This window comes from Tachypleus tridentatus, chromosome 10 (genome assembly GCF_004210375.1).
Source record: "Tachypleus tridentatus isolate NWPU-2018 chromosome 10, ASM421037v1, whole genome shotgun sequence".
Classification (NCBI taxonomy): domain Eukaryota; kingdom Metazoa; phylum Arthropoda; class Merostomata; order Xiphosura; family Limulidae; genus Tachypleus; species Tachypleus tridentatus.
The window spans coordinates 110,162,001-110,183,343 of NC_134834.1; the positions used below are offsets into that span (position 1 = coordinate 110,162,001).

General features: G+C 33.5%; 1 protein-coding gene across 2 annotated transcripts in view; it reads right to left on the minus strand.

The window, feature by feature from the left end:
* LOC143230071 (uncharacterized) overlaps positions 1 to 18,922 on the minus strand; it is a 50,960-nt gene extending 32,038 nt beyond the window's left edge. Inside the window, exons 1-5 of one of the 2 annotated variants that reach the window (XM_076463076.1) lie at positions 18,773 to 18,922; positions 15,116 to 15,418; positions 9,857 to 9,979; positions 4,528 to 4,737; positions 3,170 to 3,269 (exon numbers count right to left, since the gene is read on the minus strand). In XM_076463076.1, the coding sequence (XP_076319191.1) occupies positions 3,170 to 3,269; positions 4,528 to 4,737; positions 9,857 to 9,979; positions 15,116 to 15,418; positions 18,773 to 18,919 (883 nt within the window). In that variant the 5' untranslated portion in view covers positions 18,920 to 18,922. The remainder of the gene's footprint in view (positions 1 to 3,169; positions 3,270 to 4,527; positions 4,738 to 9,856; positions 9,980 to 15,115; positions 15,419 to 18,772) is intronic. The other variant, XM_076463077.1, reaches the window with a different exon arrangement.
* Positions 18,923 to 21,343: the final 2,421 nt, after the last annotated feature.

The following is a 21,343-nucleotide window of genomic DNA, read 5'->3' on the forward strand; positions in this document are numbered from 1 at the left end:
ACGTAGTGTTACAGCTCACAGACAATCCTGCTGCTTTAGAATAATTACCTTAACGTAGTGTTACAGCTCACAAACAATCCTGCTGCTTTAGAATAATAACCTTAGTGTAGTGTTACAGCTCACAAACAATCCTGCTGCTTTAGAATAATTACCTCAGTGTAGTGTTACAGCTCACAGACAATCCTGCTGCTTTAGAATAATCACCTTAGTGTAGTGTTACAGCTCACAGACAATCCTGCTGCTTTAGAATAATTACCTTACTGTAGTGTTACAGCTCACAGACAATCCTGCTGCTTTAGAATAATTACCTCAGTGTAGTGTTACAGCTCACAGACAATCCTGCTGCTTTAGAATAATCACCTTAGTGTAGTGTTACAGCTCACAGACAATTCTGCTGCTTTAGAATAATTACCTTACTGTAGTGTTACAGCTCACAGACAATCCTGCTGCTTTAGAATAATTACCTCAGTGTAGTGTTACAGCTCACAGACAATCCCGCTGCTTTAGAATAATCACCTTAGTGTAGTGTTACAGCTCACAGACAATCCTGCTGCTTTAGAATAATTACCTCAGTGTAGTGTTACAGCTCACAGACAATCCTGCTGCTTTAGAATAATCACCTTAGTGTAGTGTTACAGCTCACAGACAATCCTGCTGCTTTAGAATAATTACCTTAGCGTAGTGTTACAGCTCACAGACAATCCTGCTGCTTTAGAATAATTACCTCAGTGTAGTGTTACAGCTCACAGACAATCCTGCTGCTTTAGAATAATCACCTTAGTGTAGTGTTACAGCTCACAGACAATCCTGCTGCTTTAGAATAATTACCTTACTGTAGTGTTACAGCTCACAGACAATCCTGCTGCTTTAGGATAATTACCTTTGTGTAGTGTTACAGCTCACAGACAATCCTGCTGCTTTAGAATAATCACCTTAGTGTAGTGTTACAGCTCACAGACAATCCTGCTGCTTTAGAATAATTACCTTAACGTAGTGTTACAGCTCACAGACAATCCTGCTGTTTTAGAATAATTACCTTAATGTGGCGTTACAGCTCACAGACAATCCTGCTGCTTTAGAATAATCACCTTAGTGTAGTGTTACAGCTCACAGACAATCCTGCTGCTTTAGAATAATTACCTTAACGTAGTGTTACAGCTCACAGACAATCCTGCTGCTTTAGAATAATTACCTTAGTGTAGTGTCACAGCTCACAGACAATCCTGCTGCTTTAGAATAATTACCTTAACGTAGTGTTACAGCTCACAGACAATCCTGCTGCTTTAGAATAATTACCTTAGTGTAGTGTTACAGCTCACAGACAATCCTGCTGCTTTAGAATAATTACCTTAGTGTAGTGTCACAGCTCACAGACAATCCTGCTGCTTTAGAATAATTACCTTAACGTAGTGTTACAGCTCACAGACAATCCTGCTGCTTTAGAATAATTACCTTAACGTAGTGTTACAGCTCACAAACAATCCTGCTGCTTTAGAATAATAACCTTAGTGTAGTGTTACAGCTCACAAACAATCCTGCTGCTTTAGAATAATTACCTCAGTGTAGTGTTACAGCTCACAGACAATCCTGCTGCTTTAGAATAATCACCTTAGTGTAGTGTTACAGCTCACAGACAATCCTGCTGCTTTAGAATAATTACCTTACTGTAGTGTTACAGCTCACAGACAATCCTGCTGCTTTAGAATAATTACCTCAGTGTAGTGTTACAGCTCACAGACAATCCTGCTGCTTTAGAATAATCACCTTAGTGTAGTGTTACAGCTCACAGACAATTCTGCTGCTTTAGAATAATTACCTTACTGTAGTGTTACAGCTCACAGACAATCCTGCTGCTTTAGAATAATTACCTCAGTGTAGTGTTACAGCTCACAGACAATCCCGCTGCTTTAGAATAATCACCTTAGTGTAGTGTTACAGCTCACAGACAATCCTGCTGCTTTAGAATAATTACCTCAGTGTAGTGTTACAGCTCACAGACAATCCTGCTGCTTTAGAATAATCACCTTAGTGTAGTGTTACAGCTCACAGACAATCCTGCTGCTTTAGAATAATTACCTTAGCGTAGTGTTACAGCTCACAGACAATCCTGCTGCTTTAGAATAATTACCTCAGTGTAGTGTTACAGCTCACAGACAATCCTGCTGCTTTAGAATAATCACCTTAGTGTAGTGTTACAGCTCACAGACAATCCTGCTGCTTTAGAATAATTACCTTACTGTAGTGTTACAGCTCACAGACAATCCTGCTGCTTTAGGATAATTACCTTTGTGTAGTGTTACAGCTCACAGACAATCCTGCTGCTTTAGAATAATCACCTTAGTGTAGTGTTACAGCTCACAGACAATCCTGCTGCTTTAGAATAATTACCTTAACGTAGTGTTACAGCTCACAGACAATCCTGCTGCTTTAGAATAATTACCTTAGTGTAGTGTCACAGCTCACAGACAATCCTGCTGCTTTAGAATAATTACCTTAACGTAGTGTTACAGCTCACAGACAATCCTGCTGTTTTAGAATAATTACCTTAATGTGGTGTTACAGCTCACAGACAATCCTGCTGCTTTAGAATAATCACCTTAGTGTAGTGTTACAGCTCACAGACAATCCTGCTGCTTTAGAATAATTACCTTAACGTAGTGTTACAGCTCACAGACAATCCTGCTGCTTTAGAATAATTACCTTAGTGTAGTGTCACAGCTCACAGACAATCCTGCTGCTTTAGAATAATTACCTTAACGTAGTGTTACAGCTCACAGACAATCCTGCTGTTTTAGAATAATTACCTTAATGTGGTGTTACAGCTCACAGACAATCCTGCTGCTTTAGAATAATTACCTTAGCGTAGTGTTACAGCTCACAGAAATCCTGCTGCTTTTGAAGTTAGCATTTCTTTACAATTAATACATTATTAAAAGTCACATTAAAACTGACAAACGAGAACACTTTGCATTCAGAAGGTTGAAATTTAAAACTATTGAAAGAGTTCCAGGATTTTTATTTTCAAAACAATTTAACTGCTAATCTTAGAACACAGGTGTTAATGTATTAAATAAGAGGAATACAGTTTTGAGTGTCGAAACCAACTACACGATCTAACCTGACACAAATAACATATTGTTAGCTTATTTTATACAAACTTAAAACTTACCAATAAATGTCATGCTCCCCATCAAAGAAAATGTTCCAAACCATCCAAAGTGTGGTATAATTAGTTTAAGCATTAGAGGCCAGAACAGTAAAGTACCGCCCTAAAATAAAAGACACAATAATTTATCGATTAAAAATCAGATCAATAATGATATTAAAAATATTGATGTAAAATAAAATAAACAATTATATGGTGAACACATAAATACATTTAGGAGATTGATGTAACTTAATGTTTGAGAAGATGTGTGAAATAACTGATGTTTATAAAACGTGTGACGAACACAAATGCGTATTTTATAAACAGATACTGTATCCATTATTAAGTCTTCATCCTTTCAATACAATTTTCAGTAGAGTTGTTATTTATAATTAAGCACAAAGCAACACAAAGGGCTATCTATGTTCTGCCCACCACGGGTATCGAAACCCGGTTTCTAGTAGGTTAAGTATATATAACGCTGTGTCACTGGGGAATGTTTAGTACAGAAGACCGAACTTTGATATACACCTGTGTTGTTATACCTACAACACTATAAAGGAACATCTTCACGTGTACTATCGATATCTTTCATTAAATACCATTTATATTATAAACTTATATCCTTTATAGTTCTGTTGGTATAGCATTATATATACCAACGTATTAGCAATATAACTCATTATAATTATGGAATATACCTACAGGGCAGGTAGTAGCGATATAACACATTATAACTATAGTATATACCTACAAAGCAGTGGAAGGTCTTTTTACTCAGGTAGTAGCTATATGGTTCATTACAACTATGGTACATACCAAGTGTTGTACCTATAGAGCTATAGAGGGGATCTTTACTCAGGTAATAGCTATATATCTTAATATCTCTATGGTATACATTTATATTTTATAAAACTATCATCACACACGTACTGTTAAGTGTTTTAAAATACTTCTTTTATATCCAAATGACCAAATCCTCTCCTTTTGACAATGTCAATGTCTATGATTTCGTATTTATTATGCTGAGAAATGTTTCATCAACCAGAAGGATTGCAAAAACTAGAAACGTATTAAAACTCTAAATAATTTGAATTAACTTAATGTCCAGTGTATGTTTAAAGTAATATATATATGGACCTTTAAGGCATCACAGAAAATATTGCTTTGAAAGGTTTCTTGCTAACCATGGATAATTTTAGATACTCAAAACATTTCATTTCGCCTTACTGAAGACTCTACTGATGTTAAACAAACCATGATTTTGTTAGCAACAGAAAGTGTTATTCTACTCCTTTCTTAATAAAATAGTATCTAAGCCTGGAGACAAACTGTTTGTCTTCTGATTGATGGTACACGGTATTGTTCAAATTACTTACCGCTACAAAATATGCCATTCCGTAAATCATAGCTGTGTGTTTCTTCCCAAACACTTCAGATATAGTGGCAGGAATGCATACAAATTCAACAGAAAACGTAGCAAATAGTCCACAAATCCAAATTATGAACATCACTTTTCCACCGTATGACGTCGCCACTAGCGTAAACAGCAGTATTGTCTTTAAACCCATCAAGATTAGGCTTGTTAACTATATATTAAACATATAAAAAGTTTTACCAAAAGTGAAATACATTTAATAAAACTTCCAGTATTACATTCGTCTTGATTTCGTTTAACGCGTTTTTCTGGAAATAAGAAAATAAATAGAGAAAATAAAATTGTTAACACGTTCAACTAATTCGAAACATTACATTATTTTACGTATCTAATTTACACAGTATTATGGAAAAGCCATGATTTCACATTATATTTTACGTTTATACAAGTTATTTTTGTAATCTAAGTTAAAGTTTACATTTTTTATTTGACAACCTAATTGGCTAATAGAATTACAATGATGAGATGAAATTTAACAGATTTAGGGTGATCTAAAGCCTTACATTTACGTTAACAAATAGCGTCACAGGTTGGTGGGTAACGAACTGAATATGGGAATAGGTGTTTCTATTCAAAAATGGTCTTGTTTTTCAAAATTCTACTAGTAAAATAGTTTTGAATTGAAGTTTCCAAACTTCATAAATACTGTATATTCTTAGCCTTTAATTATAGCATGTGTTTCCAAGTTTTCTCCTTCAATAAGAAACTTGGGTGGTTGACATTTTTATGGATAGTTTCACATGCCCCCTGCTAGTACAGCGGTATGTCTACGGATTTACAAAATCAGGGATTCGATTCCTCTGGATGGGCTCAGCAGATAGCCCGATGTGGCTTTGCTATAAGAAAAGACACACACACACACTGATGGAGAGTTTCACTTGTTGCTGAGATGACATTTCGGGCTCCATAATGTGTCAACTTCTTCACATCTGTAGCTGGAGAAAGACAAGTTAGATATATTTGTATAGAGCCAAGGGTGATCTAAGTCCATTTGACCTAGCCGTTAGTAATTTTGAAATGACTGAATAGAAGAAAGACAGCTTGACATCGCTAATTCCTGGTTTCCTGTTTACCAACAAATAGTGGGATCGTCTGAACATTATCATGTTCCCACTGATTAAAGAGCAATCATATTTAAAGACAGATTTTGATCCTGTGGACGTTGATTTTAGGTCGAGCAATCCAACCATTAGGCCCATGATCAGATATAAAACTAGTCTTCACTTTCTGCCCAAATGTATGTCCGAAAAACATCCTATTTTTTACATGACATTGCTAAGACATATAATATATTGCATACGGCATACTTTGTATATGTTAGCGTCCAGGTAGTTGGCTTGGTGGTGATAAATCAGCTCTGGATGTAAGGAGTTTGATGTTTATCGTTGTTTATAATTTAATTATTGTACTCGAGTTCAGTGTTGTTCAATGTGAGAAGTATTTTTATTTTCATAACTGATTTGAATGTATGTTATAAAATAGTAAGTTTTGATCAGTCAAGTTACTAATTTATTTCTAGCTGATTTTCTGTTGGTCAGTGGTTTGTATTACGATGTTGTTGTTTACGCTTTCATTAATGATTTTTCTTTCAAACAAAAATAATTCTGGTTGAGAGAAGGAGATGATAGTCTTAAATATCCAATCCGCGAGTGAATTTCCAGGCTTTTATTATTAAAACACACTCGCACAGATGGCTGCATTAGTGATTTTAAGTGTTTAGTTTTTGATGTCTTGGAAGGAAGGTGATACCTTCATAAGTTTAAAAGTTTAATTACTTTTTAAAATACTTCCTGTTTCAGAGAACTCTCAGGAATGAAGAGTTGGCTGTGTACCTGAATTATAGGATAATCCATAACACAAAAACCATAGAGAAAGGAAGAACTTTGACCATGGCAAGATTTCATGGGCTGTTAAAATTTGTGTTCATTGTTAGTTTTTCTAGAATGCGGTTTAAGATGTAACTTATCTACAGGCTTCATCCTCTGGGAGATTTTTCGTTTATTATTGTTGTAAAAGCTTTTTCTGATTTTTTCTGAGTTTCCAGTGTTGTTCCTGTGGAAATACGTATAGCGTTTCCATTCATATGAATGGAATGTTTTAATTTATGATAACTTTCCTGAGTCGGGTATGTCTTCAGACTTACAACTCTAGAAACCGGGTTTCAATACCTATTGTGTAGCTTTCTGCTTAACCAAAAATAACTTTAAAACAAACCTGTAGTAAGAAACTATACAAAGAATAACAAAGAAGCAATTAGGATGCAAATAAACCAAAAATAAACAGAAACCGAAATATGGACATCAGTAGCAAAATAAACAGAAACCGAAATACAGACATCATTAGTATCTGGAACCACGTTCTTCCTAAAGTAAACAAACAGCACTGTTTTTACCAAGGCCTGTGTTAATGATAGATCATACCATTAGATGGAAAATTATTATGCGCTGAAATGACTCAAACTAATAGGCCCGAAAAGGCTTTAGCTTGGAGATCGAAACATTGTTCACAAATAACAAAGGCAGATTTTCACAAAAGTTTTAACTAACGCATTCAAAACATTTCATTGATTGATCTAATGATATAAGAGTACTGAATAAATTAAAAACGAAACTTGGCTTCAAAGTAAGCTAAGAATTGTTGACCATTTTGAGGGATCTTGCATTATAATTTTTGCTTATGAAAATGCTAATTCAGATCTAAACCCATCGTTTAATTCAACTTAGATCACTGGAGTAGGAACAAGAGGATAGAGAATGGACTGATTTTGGATTGGGCCATGCATCTTTTGTCTCCAATATTTTATAGCTGAGATTTTGTTTAGAATTAAAATGCAGAGTGTCACAACCTTATTAGAAGATTACCAGTTTATTTTAAATAAACTATATAATAATATAACAGATTACTGTTGCATAATTGATACATTTTTGAAATATCTAATCAACACTGTCAACATGTCCCACCAGGCTACTCTCCTAGTGTCTACCATATTTCTACTCCCCTGTAAGCGACTGTGGTGTGTCTCTTTTCTTTAATTTTCCCACCACTCTGTTCCTCCCAGTATTCATCCATTTTTCATTTGATTGTTCTTCATCAGTTTGTACCTCTACTAATTATCAGGAGGCTTTGTCTGTGGCCTTTCTCTTTTCCCAGCACCACCAGGTGTTTCTTTTCTTGTCCTGTACATTCTGTACCACCTCTTCGTTATACCTCATCCTCTTCACTCTACTTCCATGCCTGATTGAGGTCTTAAAGGGGTTTACATGATGAGGTACACGCCACATTAAGGGTATTGGATTTCTCTTTGGGAGGGTACTTGTATCTCTTTTCCACATCCCTTTTCTCGCCTGTTGGATCATTTAGACCAGAATCAGTTCCAATAATCTGTTGCACTGTTTGGTGTGCCTATTTACAGACCTCCTTTTTTCATAGATCTTTTAGTCCTCACCTTATTGTTTTGGTCTTTAACCTCCTTTGGGTGGAATGTTTTTCTTGTGTCGGGCATGGTTACAGATTATTTCACATTTCACTTCTCTCACATCTTTTCTTCTCCAGTCTTAGAATAAACTTCAACAGGTGAACATGAAGAAGTTCTCTAAATATTCGTCTTCTGTATACCTATGGCAATTTGATCTCTTGATAAATTTTAGCTTTTGCAGGTCAACAGTCAGAATGGACCTTCAAGCAAATAGCTAGCAAATTGAGAAACTAAGCAACGTATAAAAAAATTAACATCAAACTTGTGAACAAGATTGGCTAGCTAGTTTGCAAAGAAACTGGAGAAAGTTTCAAAATAAGGATATGCTGTTTCACGCTGTTTGCTCTTGCAAATAAGCAACCGACAAAATATAATTATTGTAAACACTCATAATGTAGGTTCACATATCCATATTTTAATTTCTTGCAATTATCTCAACATTAAGATAGATGACAGAGATGAATATCCTAGTTTGTTTTTTTCTGAATGTCAGTTCAGATGGTACAATTAGTATACCACTTACATTTCGAGTAATCTACTCATGTTGCATACAATTCAACAGCAGAAACTTGAATTTGTAGATAATATTCTGTGAAAAACATGAACGATGAAGTAAACCATGACAATAATAACAGTCACCTGATTTTAAGAAATCTATAAAATTGAAAATTAGAGTACAACATTTCAGTTTGGAATATCTGGGTTTTTCAGATAACCTTGAGGAAGATCACACGTAAAGATGGTAATATTTCATTATTGGATGTTCTTTCATCATATTCAGCAATGTCAGACCCATCTCAATCAATGTTGGCTCGATTTGAAGGTCAAATGCTTTTATACACTAAACTGTATAGAAAAATAAATAATGTATTCCTTGTTTACAAAGGTTTACTTGATTGATGTCTCATGTTGAATAAAACGAATGGTTAACTAGTGTCTATTGAAACGATACTGAGTATCAGAAAGAAATTTTGTTTGATTCGTTAAATCCAAAGAAAACGAACATTAACTTCCTAGCTAAAGAATAGATCGATACTTGTGTAGAATGTTGGAATAACAATAAACCAGTGTCATAAAGTGTGATATTATACCTGCTGTGAAGCCTAATGAAAAAGAATAAAAAGATCCACTGAGGCAGGAAAAACATGGTGCAGCATCTTAAGCATAATACACATCATATGGTCCTGCTGCTATTTAACTGAATACGACGTAGATTGAATTTTTCCAGATTGAATGCTCAGTTATAGTAACAGCGTTAATCAGGTCAAAACGACACCTCACAAGATTAGTTGCTTTGTGGTATACAAATCTCTCCAAGGCTGTTAACAATTCTCTGTAAATAGGCTAGTTTTTGGTTTTTTTCCTTTAGGATACAAAAATGAAAGGATATGGAGTTTATAGTTGATATATGATCTGCTGGATACAAACCATATGTATTTCAAAGTATAAGTTAACAGTGAGAGCCAGATTTCTACAAAAAATATGTCAGCCTCATTACTGAGACCATAACACCAATAAACTGCCCATTACGTACGAGTAAAATATGATCATTTACTACTTCTACATAGTCACTAGTTAGCACACGATAGGTAAATTAGCACACAGCTACGACAGAGTGGTACAACTGACTTTCCCAGTTTATACCATAGCGTAAGTCGAGCGACACTATTGCAGCCAATTTCTTTTAGAATGATGGATAAACGTATACTCTGTTCTTTTCGTTGAAATTATTGTTTCAAAAATAATGATTTAAAGTTTAGCTATAAGCAATCATTTTATCTGTTGGGTTCCTTACCTTGTAAGATATTTTGTCTTGTATTCGACCAACAATCACCCTAAAAAGAGAGTGAACAACCGCAGATGTAGATCCTGATGTGGCTAGAAATGTATCATCATCTATAAATGTTTGTCCATAGGTCTAAAAATAAAATATTATAATTCGTTCTTTTTATAATATATTCGTAAAATCTATCATAACCCCTAAGTCTGATTCGTACATATTCAGATTTTATATATGTTAACTAACAAGTACTCACCTTCGTTGTGGAACTGTTGCAATTCTGCCAACGTTCTCGTTTGAACTTGAGCACAATAGTTTTAGTTAAACTGAGTTTAATACTAGACTCAGTCACATCAACAGTTTTAGTTAAACTGAGTTTAATACTAGAGTCAGTCACATCAATAGTTTTAGTTAAACTGAGTTTAATACCAGAGTCAGTAACATCAATAGTTCTAGTTAAACTGAGTTTAACACTAGAGTCTGTCACATCAATAGTTCTAGTTAAAATGAGTTTAAACTTGAGTCAGTCACATCAATAGTTCTAGTTAAACTGAGTTTAACACTAGACTCAGTCACATCAATAGTTCTAGTTAAAATAAGTTTAATACTAGTGTCAGTCACATCAATAGTTCTAGTTAAACTGAGTTTAACACTAGAGTCAGTCACATCAATAGTTTTAGTTAAACTGAGTTTAACACTATGGTCAGACACATCAATAGTTCTAGTTAAAATGAGTTTAATACTTGAATCAGTCACATCAATAGTTAAGTTAAACTGTGTTTAATACTTGAGTCAGTCACATCAATAGTTCTAGTTAAACTGAGTTTAATACTAGAGTCAGTCACATCAATAGTTCTAGTTAAAATGAGTTTAATACTTGAGTCAGTCACATCAGTAGTTCTAGTTAACTGAGTTTAATACTAGAGTCAGTCACATCAATAGTTTTAGTTAAACTGAGTTTAATACCAGAGTCAGTCACATCAATAGTTCTAGTTAAACTGAGTTTAAACTTGAGTCAGTCACATCAATAGTTCTAGTTAAACTGAGTTTAACACTAGAGTCAGTCACATCAATAGTTCTAGTTAAAATAAGTTTAATACTAGTGTCAGTCACATCAATAGTTCTAGTTAAACTGAGTTTATCACTAGAGTCATTCACATCAATAGTTTTAGTTAAACTGAGTTTAACACTAGAGTCAGACACATCAATAGTTCTAGTTAAACTGAGTTTAATACTAGAGTCACTCACATCAATGGTTCTAGTTAAAATGAGTTTAATACTTGAGTCAGTCACATCAATAGTTAAGTTAAACTGTGTTTAATACTTGAGTCAGTCACATCAATAGTTCTAGTTAAACTGAGTTTAATACTAGAGTCAGTCACATCAATAGTTCTAGTTAAAATGAGTTTAATACTTGAGTCAGTCACATCAGTAGTTCTAGTTAAACTGAGTTTAATACTAGAGTCAGTCACATCAATAGTTTTAGTTAAACTGAGTTTAATACCAGAGTCAGTCACATCAATAGTTCTAGTTAAACTGAGTTTAACACTAGAGTCTGTCACATCAATAGTTCTAGTTAAACTGAGTTTAAACTTGAGTCAGTCACATCAATAGTTCTAGTTAAACTGAGTTTAACACTAGAGTCAGTCACATCAATAGTTCTAGTTAAAATAAGTTTAATACTAGTGTCAGTCACATCAATAGTTCTAGTTAAACTGAGTTTATCACTAGAGTCATTCACATCAATAGTTTTAGTTAAACTGAGTTTAACACTAGAGTCAGACACATCAATAGTTCTAGTTAAACTGAGTTTAATACTAGAGTCACTCACATCAATAGTTCTAGTTAAAATGAGTTTAATACTTAAGTCAGTCACATCAATAGTTTAGTTAAACTGAGTTTAATACTTGAGTCAGTCACATCAATAGTTCTAGTTAAACTGAGTTTAATACTAGAGGCAGTCACATCAATAGTTCTAGTTAAACTGAGTTTAATACTAGAGTCAGTCACATCAATAGTTCTAGTTAAAATGAGTTTAATACTTGAGTCAGTCACATCAATAGTTAAGTTAAACTGTGTTTAATACTTGAGTCAGTCACATCAATAGTTCTAGTTAAACTGAGTTTAATACTAGAGTCAGTCACATCAATAGTTCTAGTTAAACTGAGTTTAATACTAGAGTCAGTCACATCAATAGTTCTAGTTAAACTGAGTTTAATACTAGAGTCAGTCACATCAATGGTTCTAGTTAAAATGAGTTTAATACTTGAGTCAGTCACATCAATAGTTAAGTTAAACTGTGTTTAATACTTGAGTCAGTCACATCAATAGTTCTAGTTAAACTGAGTTTAATACTAGAGTCAGTCACATCAATAGTTCTAGTTAAAATGAGTTTAATACTAGTGTCAGTCACATCAATAGTTCTAGTTAAACTGAGTTTATCACTAGAGTCAGTCACATCAATAGTTTTAGTTAAACTGAGTTTAATACCAGAGTCAGTCACATCAATAGTTCTAGTTAAACTGAGTTTAATACTAGAGTCAGTCACATCAATAGTTCTAGTTAAACTGAGTTTAATACTAGAGTCACTCACATCAATAGTTCTAGTTAAAATGAGTTTAATACTTAAGTCAGTCACATCAATAGTTTAGTTAAACTGAGTTTAATACTTGAGTCAGTCACATCAATAGTTCTAGTTAAACTGAGTTTAATACTAGAGGCAGTCACATCAATAGTTCTAGTTAAACTGAGTTTAATACTAGAGTCAGTCACATCAATAGTTCTAGTTAAAATGAGTTTAATACTTGAGTCAGTCACATCAATAGTTCTAGTTAAAATAAGTTTAATACTAGTGTCAGTCACATCAATAGTTCTAGTTAAACTGAGTTTATCACTAGAGTCATTCACATCAATAGTTTTAGTTAAACTGAGTTTAACACTAGAGTCAGACACATCAATAGTTCTAGTTAAACTGAGTTTAATACTAGAGTCACTCACATCAATGGTTCTAGTTAAAATGAGTTTAATACTTGAGTCAGTCACATCAATAGTTAAGTTAAACTGTGTTTAATACTTGAGTCAGTCACATCAATAGTTCTAGTTAAACTGAGTTTAATACTTAAGTCAGTCACATCAATAGTTTAGTTAAACTGAGTTTAATACTTGAGTCAGTCACATCAATAGTTCTAGTTAAACTGAGTTTAATACTAGAGTCAGTCACATCAATAGTTCTAGTTAAAATGAGTTTAATACTTGAGTCAGTCACATCAATAGTTAAGTTAAACTGTGTTTAATACTTGAGTCAGTCACATCAATAGTTCTAGTTAAACTGAGTTTAATACTAGAGTCAGTCACATCAATAGTTCTAGTTAAACTGAGTTTAATACTAGAGTCAGTCACATCAATAGTTCTAGTTAAACTGAGTTTAATACTAGAGTCAGTCACATCATTAGTTTTAGTTAAACTTGGTTTAATACTAGAGTCAGTCACATTACTGTTTTTCAGACAGATACGAAACACTGCTGCAGGTGAAATATTGAAGAGTGCTGAAGAACAAAAACGTTTAGTTAATTAAGCAACTTTATAAAGTAGTTTGAACATGATGAATCTTATAGGCATTGCATGAAAAGGTGACGTTGAAAATTAAGACTTGAGTTTTGTTCTGCTCATACATTAAAGGGTTGTAATCTTATAGAAGAAACTGACGTGACAAAAGAACGAACCAGAAAAGGATTCTAGTGGGGATAAATTATTTCTATAAATTCCTCTGTAACCTAGTTAACCAATCATTGGCCAATACGTGATCCAACTTCAACTGGATGTGACATTTTCAACATAGATATATTAATATACTAACCCAAAGGATTAAAAGAAGAAAAAAATTGTACTATTTTCATAGTCTTAGCCATGAAAGGAATTTGTGTATCTCCTAGATGGATAAAGATACAATCCTAAGCAGTGAGTGAAACTCATGTAAAAGGAATTAAAAGTTTGAAGCTTAAACTGTTCCCAGTGATTTGATTCATCTACATATGTTTAAGAAAAATTGGTACTTTCACTTAATATATTTTAAATAGATGAATGACAAGAAATTTTAAAGCAACTCAGATGTTGCTTCAGAAAGTTGGGATATATCCCCAAGGAACATTGAGTTTATATATGAAGAATCAAAATAGCCTTGATCTCACATGGATCCGGAATGATTTCGTATCTACAAAAGTACATATATCTAAGGGTAAATGACCAGCAATGTATATAAGAATGAACTTCCTGTATTGTACTTAACCTCCATATAGTGTCATACAACTTTTAAAGATATAGAAAAAAGATAAATTTGATCATACACAATCAGCTAATAGGTGGTGACAAGTTTGATATATTAAATATTATTATCTTGCTGATTTGTTCATCTCTTCCCGCATCACATGAATATTCAATGCAGCGACAAACTTCAGTCAAGTTATGAAATGGAGAAAGCTTCTCTTTACTCGTCTATATCTGGCCTGAAGACCCACCCTAATGACAAACTTCAATGGTAGTTATGCAGTGGAACTCTGTACTAGCAAAAAACTGGCATAAGCATCCACCCTGATAACAAGTCTTAGTCAAGATATGGAATGGACGGAGCATCACTGTGCTAGAGGAAACCTATCAAGTAGACCCATCCTGAAGGATCGCTTTAATCAGGATATATAATTGACAAAACTCAAGTGACCTATTGGAAACCTAAGAAGGAAAACTACTTGATGGTAAGCTCCAACCATAAATTGTTATTGGGAAGGATTATCTTTCACGATGACGAAAAACCCACTTGATGTGAAAATCTGGAGTTAAAAACCTTGTTTGTTTACTCTATTTTGAATATAGATTATCTTTGTTAGTGGACACCTGGCGTGAAACTGTGATGACACGTGGATATTGTGCTATTAAATATTAAACAGGAGTGTTCACTATATCGTTTTCTTGAAGCCATATATATATATTTGTAGTTCAGCTTGAGTAATCTTCCGAGTTTATAAATAGTATATTTTTAAGTATAACATTCATCTTGTAAATAAGAATGGAACGTTTTAATATGAAGAACGCAGATTATCAGGTATTTTAAAAATAGTATTGTGCTATTGTTAAAATGATTTTAGTGATTTGTTATCACAAAACTACAGTTTAGTGTATTACACTTTCATAATCAACTGTAAGCTCTACTTTTACAAATTTCATATTTTCATACAACATAAATTTAACTAAAAATCGTAATGATATCAATACAAACTTAACCTTGTAAAATGAGTTCATAAACATCGTTGAATGTAACGAGCTAGTAAATATTATTATCAAGAGATAGAATTCCTTCATCTTCAACGCTTCTTTTGGTGTTACAAACGTTTCTCTGGCAAGTGATGGTTGTGTTTCATCTGCTTTAGGACTGGTAGAAATGTCTTCTAATACCACAGATGATTCTTCTTGGAATGTTAACAAACATGCTTTGTCTCCAGGATCTGATCCTTTTCTGATTGATCCAGAAGATTTATCACCTTTTATCTGAGCCACTCTCATTGGTCTGTCAGATATATGTTCTACCTATAGTAAAATATCATGTGTTCAATTTCTGGTCCCTGACTTGAAAGTGTTGAAATACTGGAAGGTAAGAAGCTTCGATATTTTAAGAACCATTATTTCTTGCAGACTTGCATGGCACAGATTTTTGTTGTAACTTAATCTCTCTTTTGAAATATTAATTTCAAAAACCTTGAAACAAAAGGTTCTTTAGTTTTTCTATATTCACATTAACCTTAATATTGTGAATTCAATCTATAAACTTCTAAACTTTCTGTCCTGTTAAGTTAGAAATAGAAAATACATACGAAACATTAGTACAAAAGTAGCCACATCTTGCCAAATATAATTTTTATCTACAACTAAAGGTTAAATTCAGGTCACTTGCATGATTTCAGGTTTGAATAAAAGCATTTAAATAGTCATGAAATGACTTATAACCATAACCTTGTAAGATTGACTCAACTCTTACTGCTACTTATTTCTGTATGGTTTGTGAAGTCATACCTTCCTTTTATTTACTGTTTAGATTGCCATCCCTACAACAAACTTAATTGTTTTAAAATTACTTTGTTTAAACAGTCATGGGGTGACTTATAACCACAAACTTGTCATATTGACTCAACTCTTACTGCTACTTAATTCTGTATGGTTTATGAAGTCATACCTAACTTTTACCTGCTTTGTAGATTGCCATCCCTACAACATACTTAATTGTTCTAAAGATATTTTGTTTAAACACTCATGGAATAACTTATAACCATAAGCTTGTATGATTGACTCAACTCTTACTGCTACTTATTTCTGTATGGTTTGTGAAGTCATACCTACCTTTTATCTACTGTATATATTACCATCCCTACAACATATAATACTTAACTGTTGTAAAGTTATTTTGTTCCCTCTTTTTTGTAATCATTTAATGAAGTTCGTTGGTCAGTGAACATTTGTTGTTTTTAATAATTCAATCAATAGTAATATATATTGTTAATATAATATCACTTGTGTCAGTTTCTTTAACTGTGGATTACAAAGGAGCCATTGCAGCAGGAATAGTTCCTCCAGGACAGTACACGTGCTCCAAAGTGCATTTTTGGAGCACTCTCTTCTCAAATTCACAAACTCCACCAATGTCAGAGCAGAGAGGTCGTCATACGGATCCCAGACAATAAAGTTGTTGTCATGTGTACACACACAGCTGTCAGGCTCAGCCACACTGAAAATTTGAATATAATTGTTACTTGGTGTCATTTTATTGTAGCCAATGAGGAACTGGTGGGCGGTTAGGGGCGTTCTTCCGTTAGCCAAGCAAAGAAAACAAGAGGTGAAGGAAGTATGAAGTGAAGAATGAGAGAAAAGTAAGGAAGAAAAGATAAAATGAAAACCTACTTAAAAGGAGATAAATGAAGTGTAACAGTAGAAAGACAGACGGTGAAAATACATGTGAAGAGTGGAAGTAGCACTAGGGAGTGAAAATGTAACCCTGGAAAGGTCAAACACTTAAGTTCAACATTTAAAAGATGGTTGATGAAGCATAAGAACTGCATCATAATTGGGATCACCTGACAAAAATGACATAACATACAAATTCAAAAGGTTCTACAACTACCTGTGGGGAATTCACTTTGGCGGCGAGTAGATCAGAGGATATCATATTTTGAACATGGTAACATGGGAAGTTGTAACAGGTTGAACGGGATATGCAGAAAGCTCCTGAGTTGGACAAGGCTACTTAACACAGAGAGCAAGCTGGAGAGTACGATATTTCAAAACAAGAAGATGAGAGTAGAAAGTTGAGGAAATGATAATTCAGGCTGCATGACGGTATGTCTGACAAGACTCAATGAAGGTCTCGGGTGTGTAAAGTACACAAGGAAAATGTCAGCTCAAAAAAGTTCCCATGAGAGACTTGAGCAAAATAAGACGACTATAGAATTGTCAGAGAAAGTATACCGATGCAACTTCCACGTCAGATGTTTATCAAAGATGAAACTGACATACACATGTTACCAAGGAAAAAGTTGGATGCGAAAATTATCAACACTAACATCTAATGAGGAAGTAACATAGTGGCATAGGCGTAACTTACAGAGTGAAGAACCAATGAGGAAGTGACATGGTGGCATAGGCGTAACTTACAGAGTGTAGAACCAATGAGGAAGTGACATGGTGGCATAGGCGTAACTTACAGAGTGTAGAACCAATGAGGAAGTGACATGGTGGCATGGGCATAACTTACAGAGTGAAGAACCAATGGGAAGTGACATGATGGCATAGGCGTAACTTACAGAGTGTAGAACAAATAAGGAAGTGACATGGTGGCATAGGCGTAACTTACAGAGTGTAGAACCAATGAGGAAGTGACATGGTGGCATAGGCGTAACTTACAGAGTGTAGAACCAATGAGGAAGTGACATGATGGCATAGGCGTAACTTACAGACTGTAGAACCAATAAGGAAGTGACATGGTGGCATGGGCATATCTTACAGAGTAAAGAATCAAAAGTGTTTTGAGTACATTGAAGAAAAATTTAACAAAAGTGGACCACTACATAATGTTTTGCTTTGATAATTACAAAACTGGTGTTTTTAGTCTCAAACTTCACCAAGATGTATACAGATCTGTCAGTTTCATGAACAGTTATTCTTCCTAATTTAGATCATTCTTTCTTTATATATCTTTACTGTAAACTGTTTTCACAGGTACCATGTTAGTGCAATGAAAAATCACAAACGGTTGTTTGTTCTGCCATTTAGCGACCAGAAATGAAAGTGTTATTTATAAAACATGGAGATAATATATGTTTATAAACTGTACTCTCTGGTAACTAGTGGTTTTTCTTCTTATTCTTACACCACAAGAGAACTTTATAATATTACTGTTATACAAACTATGAAACACTCGATATGTGCTATAATTCAACTTTATCAATTTTTGTAAGAATCATAGAGTAATAGATCAAATGCAGCATCCGTTTTCTCAGCCCATCTCTTTAAACCAAGAATTATCATGATGGGTAATAACTATTTTAATAATCGTAGCAGGCTTTTCATCTTCTAGCTTGATATTTAGGATTAATATGTGTATTTTACAGAGAAAGGCTTTCACATTACAATATATAAAGGAAAAATCTTTAAATGTTCAAATAACTGAAAGGTGAGACATATAAAGGTATTGTTATTAAATGAAATATCCGAAAATTCAACAGCATTGGCAAAAAAATGAGGTCAAAAGATTACATCATGTTTTATATGTTTTATTGGCTCAATAAATCTCATGATCAAAGTTTTAAGACATTATGTAACTGTCTAACAACTGTTCAGTTCTTAGTTACGCATTAACATTATACAAGTAAAATTTCAGAAGAGCTGTTTTACCTTAGGTGTCTCTGACCGAGGTTCCTGGTACAAAAGTAGTCCAATAAATATTATACCTCCTTGTACAGCTCCCAGTATCAGAAAAAATGTAGGGACACGATCCAAAATTTCAGGGTTGTAGAAATACCTGAAAATAGCACTATGCATATAATTGATTATATTGTCTATGTTGTTTATTGTTAACTAACTATGAATTTTGTTTAAGTCAAAAACCAAAAATATTGTAATAGCTTTAAAGGTTTTATAGTCCAAAGAATGATGATTATAAATATTTGATAAGGTTAGCAGAGCCAACCCAGTTAATGTCTTCTTCTGATAGAGAAAGAGCATAGTGCACAATTCACAACCATTGAAAACACAGATGAAAATGATATCCAAGAGTGGGGTAAATGAAGATAATGTGTTGATTAATTAGGAATAAGGCTGCTCCATATTTATGATGAACAACAATAATTGTGTAAGAAGTTTCAGAGATGTACATAGGTTGGTAAGAAATGATCAAGATACTAATACTTGATATATTAATACTTAAGCCCTGACAATTTATCTGTACTACTACAGTCATCAAAGAATTTGAGGAAATCTACTAGTAAGACTTTTAGTGTTTGTTCCTTATTTAGATTTATCGTCATAACTTGTTTATCATACAAACTGTCTCTGTAACAAATACTGCTACGTAGAGATGTCATTAGTAAGTCTGAAGAAACTTCTGTAAGGTGGTATACATAGGATGGTAAGGGCTGACAAAAGACTTGGTGTAAAATAAATTGCCACGAATCCCTTGAATTCCACTGTTTATCATTTTGTCTATTTTGATCTGTAAACTTGTTCAGCTCTAGAGAACAAAAACATTATTAGATTCACAAACGATATGAACCCTATCAGTTTTTACAAAGCAAAGCACCATGGTACATGAAACATTATTATGCATTTACAATAAAAAAAAAAACGATTTGTTTAATGTCAAGCTCAAATCTACACAATGGGCCGTGATTTGTCCGTCACGAGTACAGAAACCCGGTGTCTAGCTTCTAAGTCCGCGTATATATCACTGTACTAGTGTGGGGGACAAAAGAAAATATGACGTTAAGATTCTTACAAAAGAAAGAGTTATTAAAACAAGAATTTGCTCTTAAAAAACTTTACATGTGTACTGATGTCCTATGACACCATCTTAAAGAGCAGAGGTGAAGGTGAACTTATATATCAAAATAATCATTTACATGTTTATACCATGTTGGCTTAAACTATCCAGAGTTACAAAACATCTGTCCAGAACTTTATTATTTCTAGACCTAAACCAGCTATGACCTCATTAAAAACATATTAGTTTATAAAAATCCTCTGGTCAAAACACATTGAGTTTCAAAATTCAAGGAATATAATGGAAATACGAGGCCAAAAGTCAGTTAATATTGATAGACAGTGAAGAGCAGGTGACTTGAATTATCGTGTGGTTTAAACTGTTAGGGAAACACAAGTTAATACTGGCGAATAGTGAACAGTATTTCACTCAATTTTTCTGCGTTTTAAATTCATAGGTAACTTTTGTTGGAGAGTGAACAATAGTTTACTTAATGTCTCATGTATTTAATATTGCTAGATAGTACCACGGTGGTACAGTGAGAAGTTTACGGATTTACATTGCTCAAATCAGGGGTTCGTTTCCCCTATGTGGTTTTGCTATAAGAAAATACACACACATTGTTGGAGAGAGAAAAGGAATTTGCCTGATTTACACTGCACTTTAAACTGTTATAAAACTGCCAGTTCACTATCCAACAATATTTACCGATACTTTCGTGATTAAACTGTAGAGCAGTTTACTTGATTTATTATATAGATTAAACTGTTAAGAAAACGTCATTTAACATTCTTTAATAGTGAACAATAGATTACTTGAATTATACTCCAGTGTAATCTATTTTATAAAACATAAATTAATTTTGTTGGTCACTTTACAGTAATTTTCTTAATTTATCTTGCAGCTAATATTGTTGGATAGTGTGTAGCATTTTACTTGATTTCTCTTGCAGTTAATATTGATGGCTAGTGTGTAGTATTTTACTTGAATTTTCTTGCAGTTAAAATTGTTGGATAGTGTGTAGTATTTTACTTGATTTATCTTGCAGCTAATATTGTTGGATAGTGTGTAGTATTTTACTTGATTTATCTTGCAGTTAATATTCTTGGAGAGTGTGTAGTATTTTACTTGATTTATCTTGCAGTTAATATTCTTGGAGAGTGTGTTATAATTTACTTGACTTATCTTGAAGTTAATATTATTGGATAGTTTGTAGTATATTACTTGTTTTATCTTGCAGCTAATATTGTTGGATAGTGTGTAGTATTTTACTTGATTTATCTTGCAGTTAATATTGTTCGATAGCGTGTAGTACTTTACTTGATTTATCTTGCAGTTAATATTATTGGATAGTGTGTAGTATTTTACTTGTTTTATCTTGCAGTTAATATTGTTGGAGAGTGTGTAGTATTTTACTTCATTTATCTTGAAGTTAATATTGATGGCTAGTGTGCAGTATTTTAGTTGATTCATCTTGCAGTTAATAT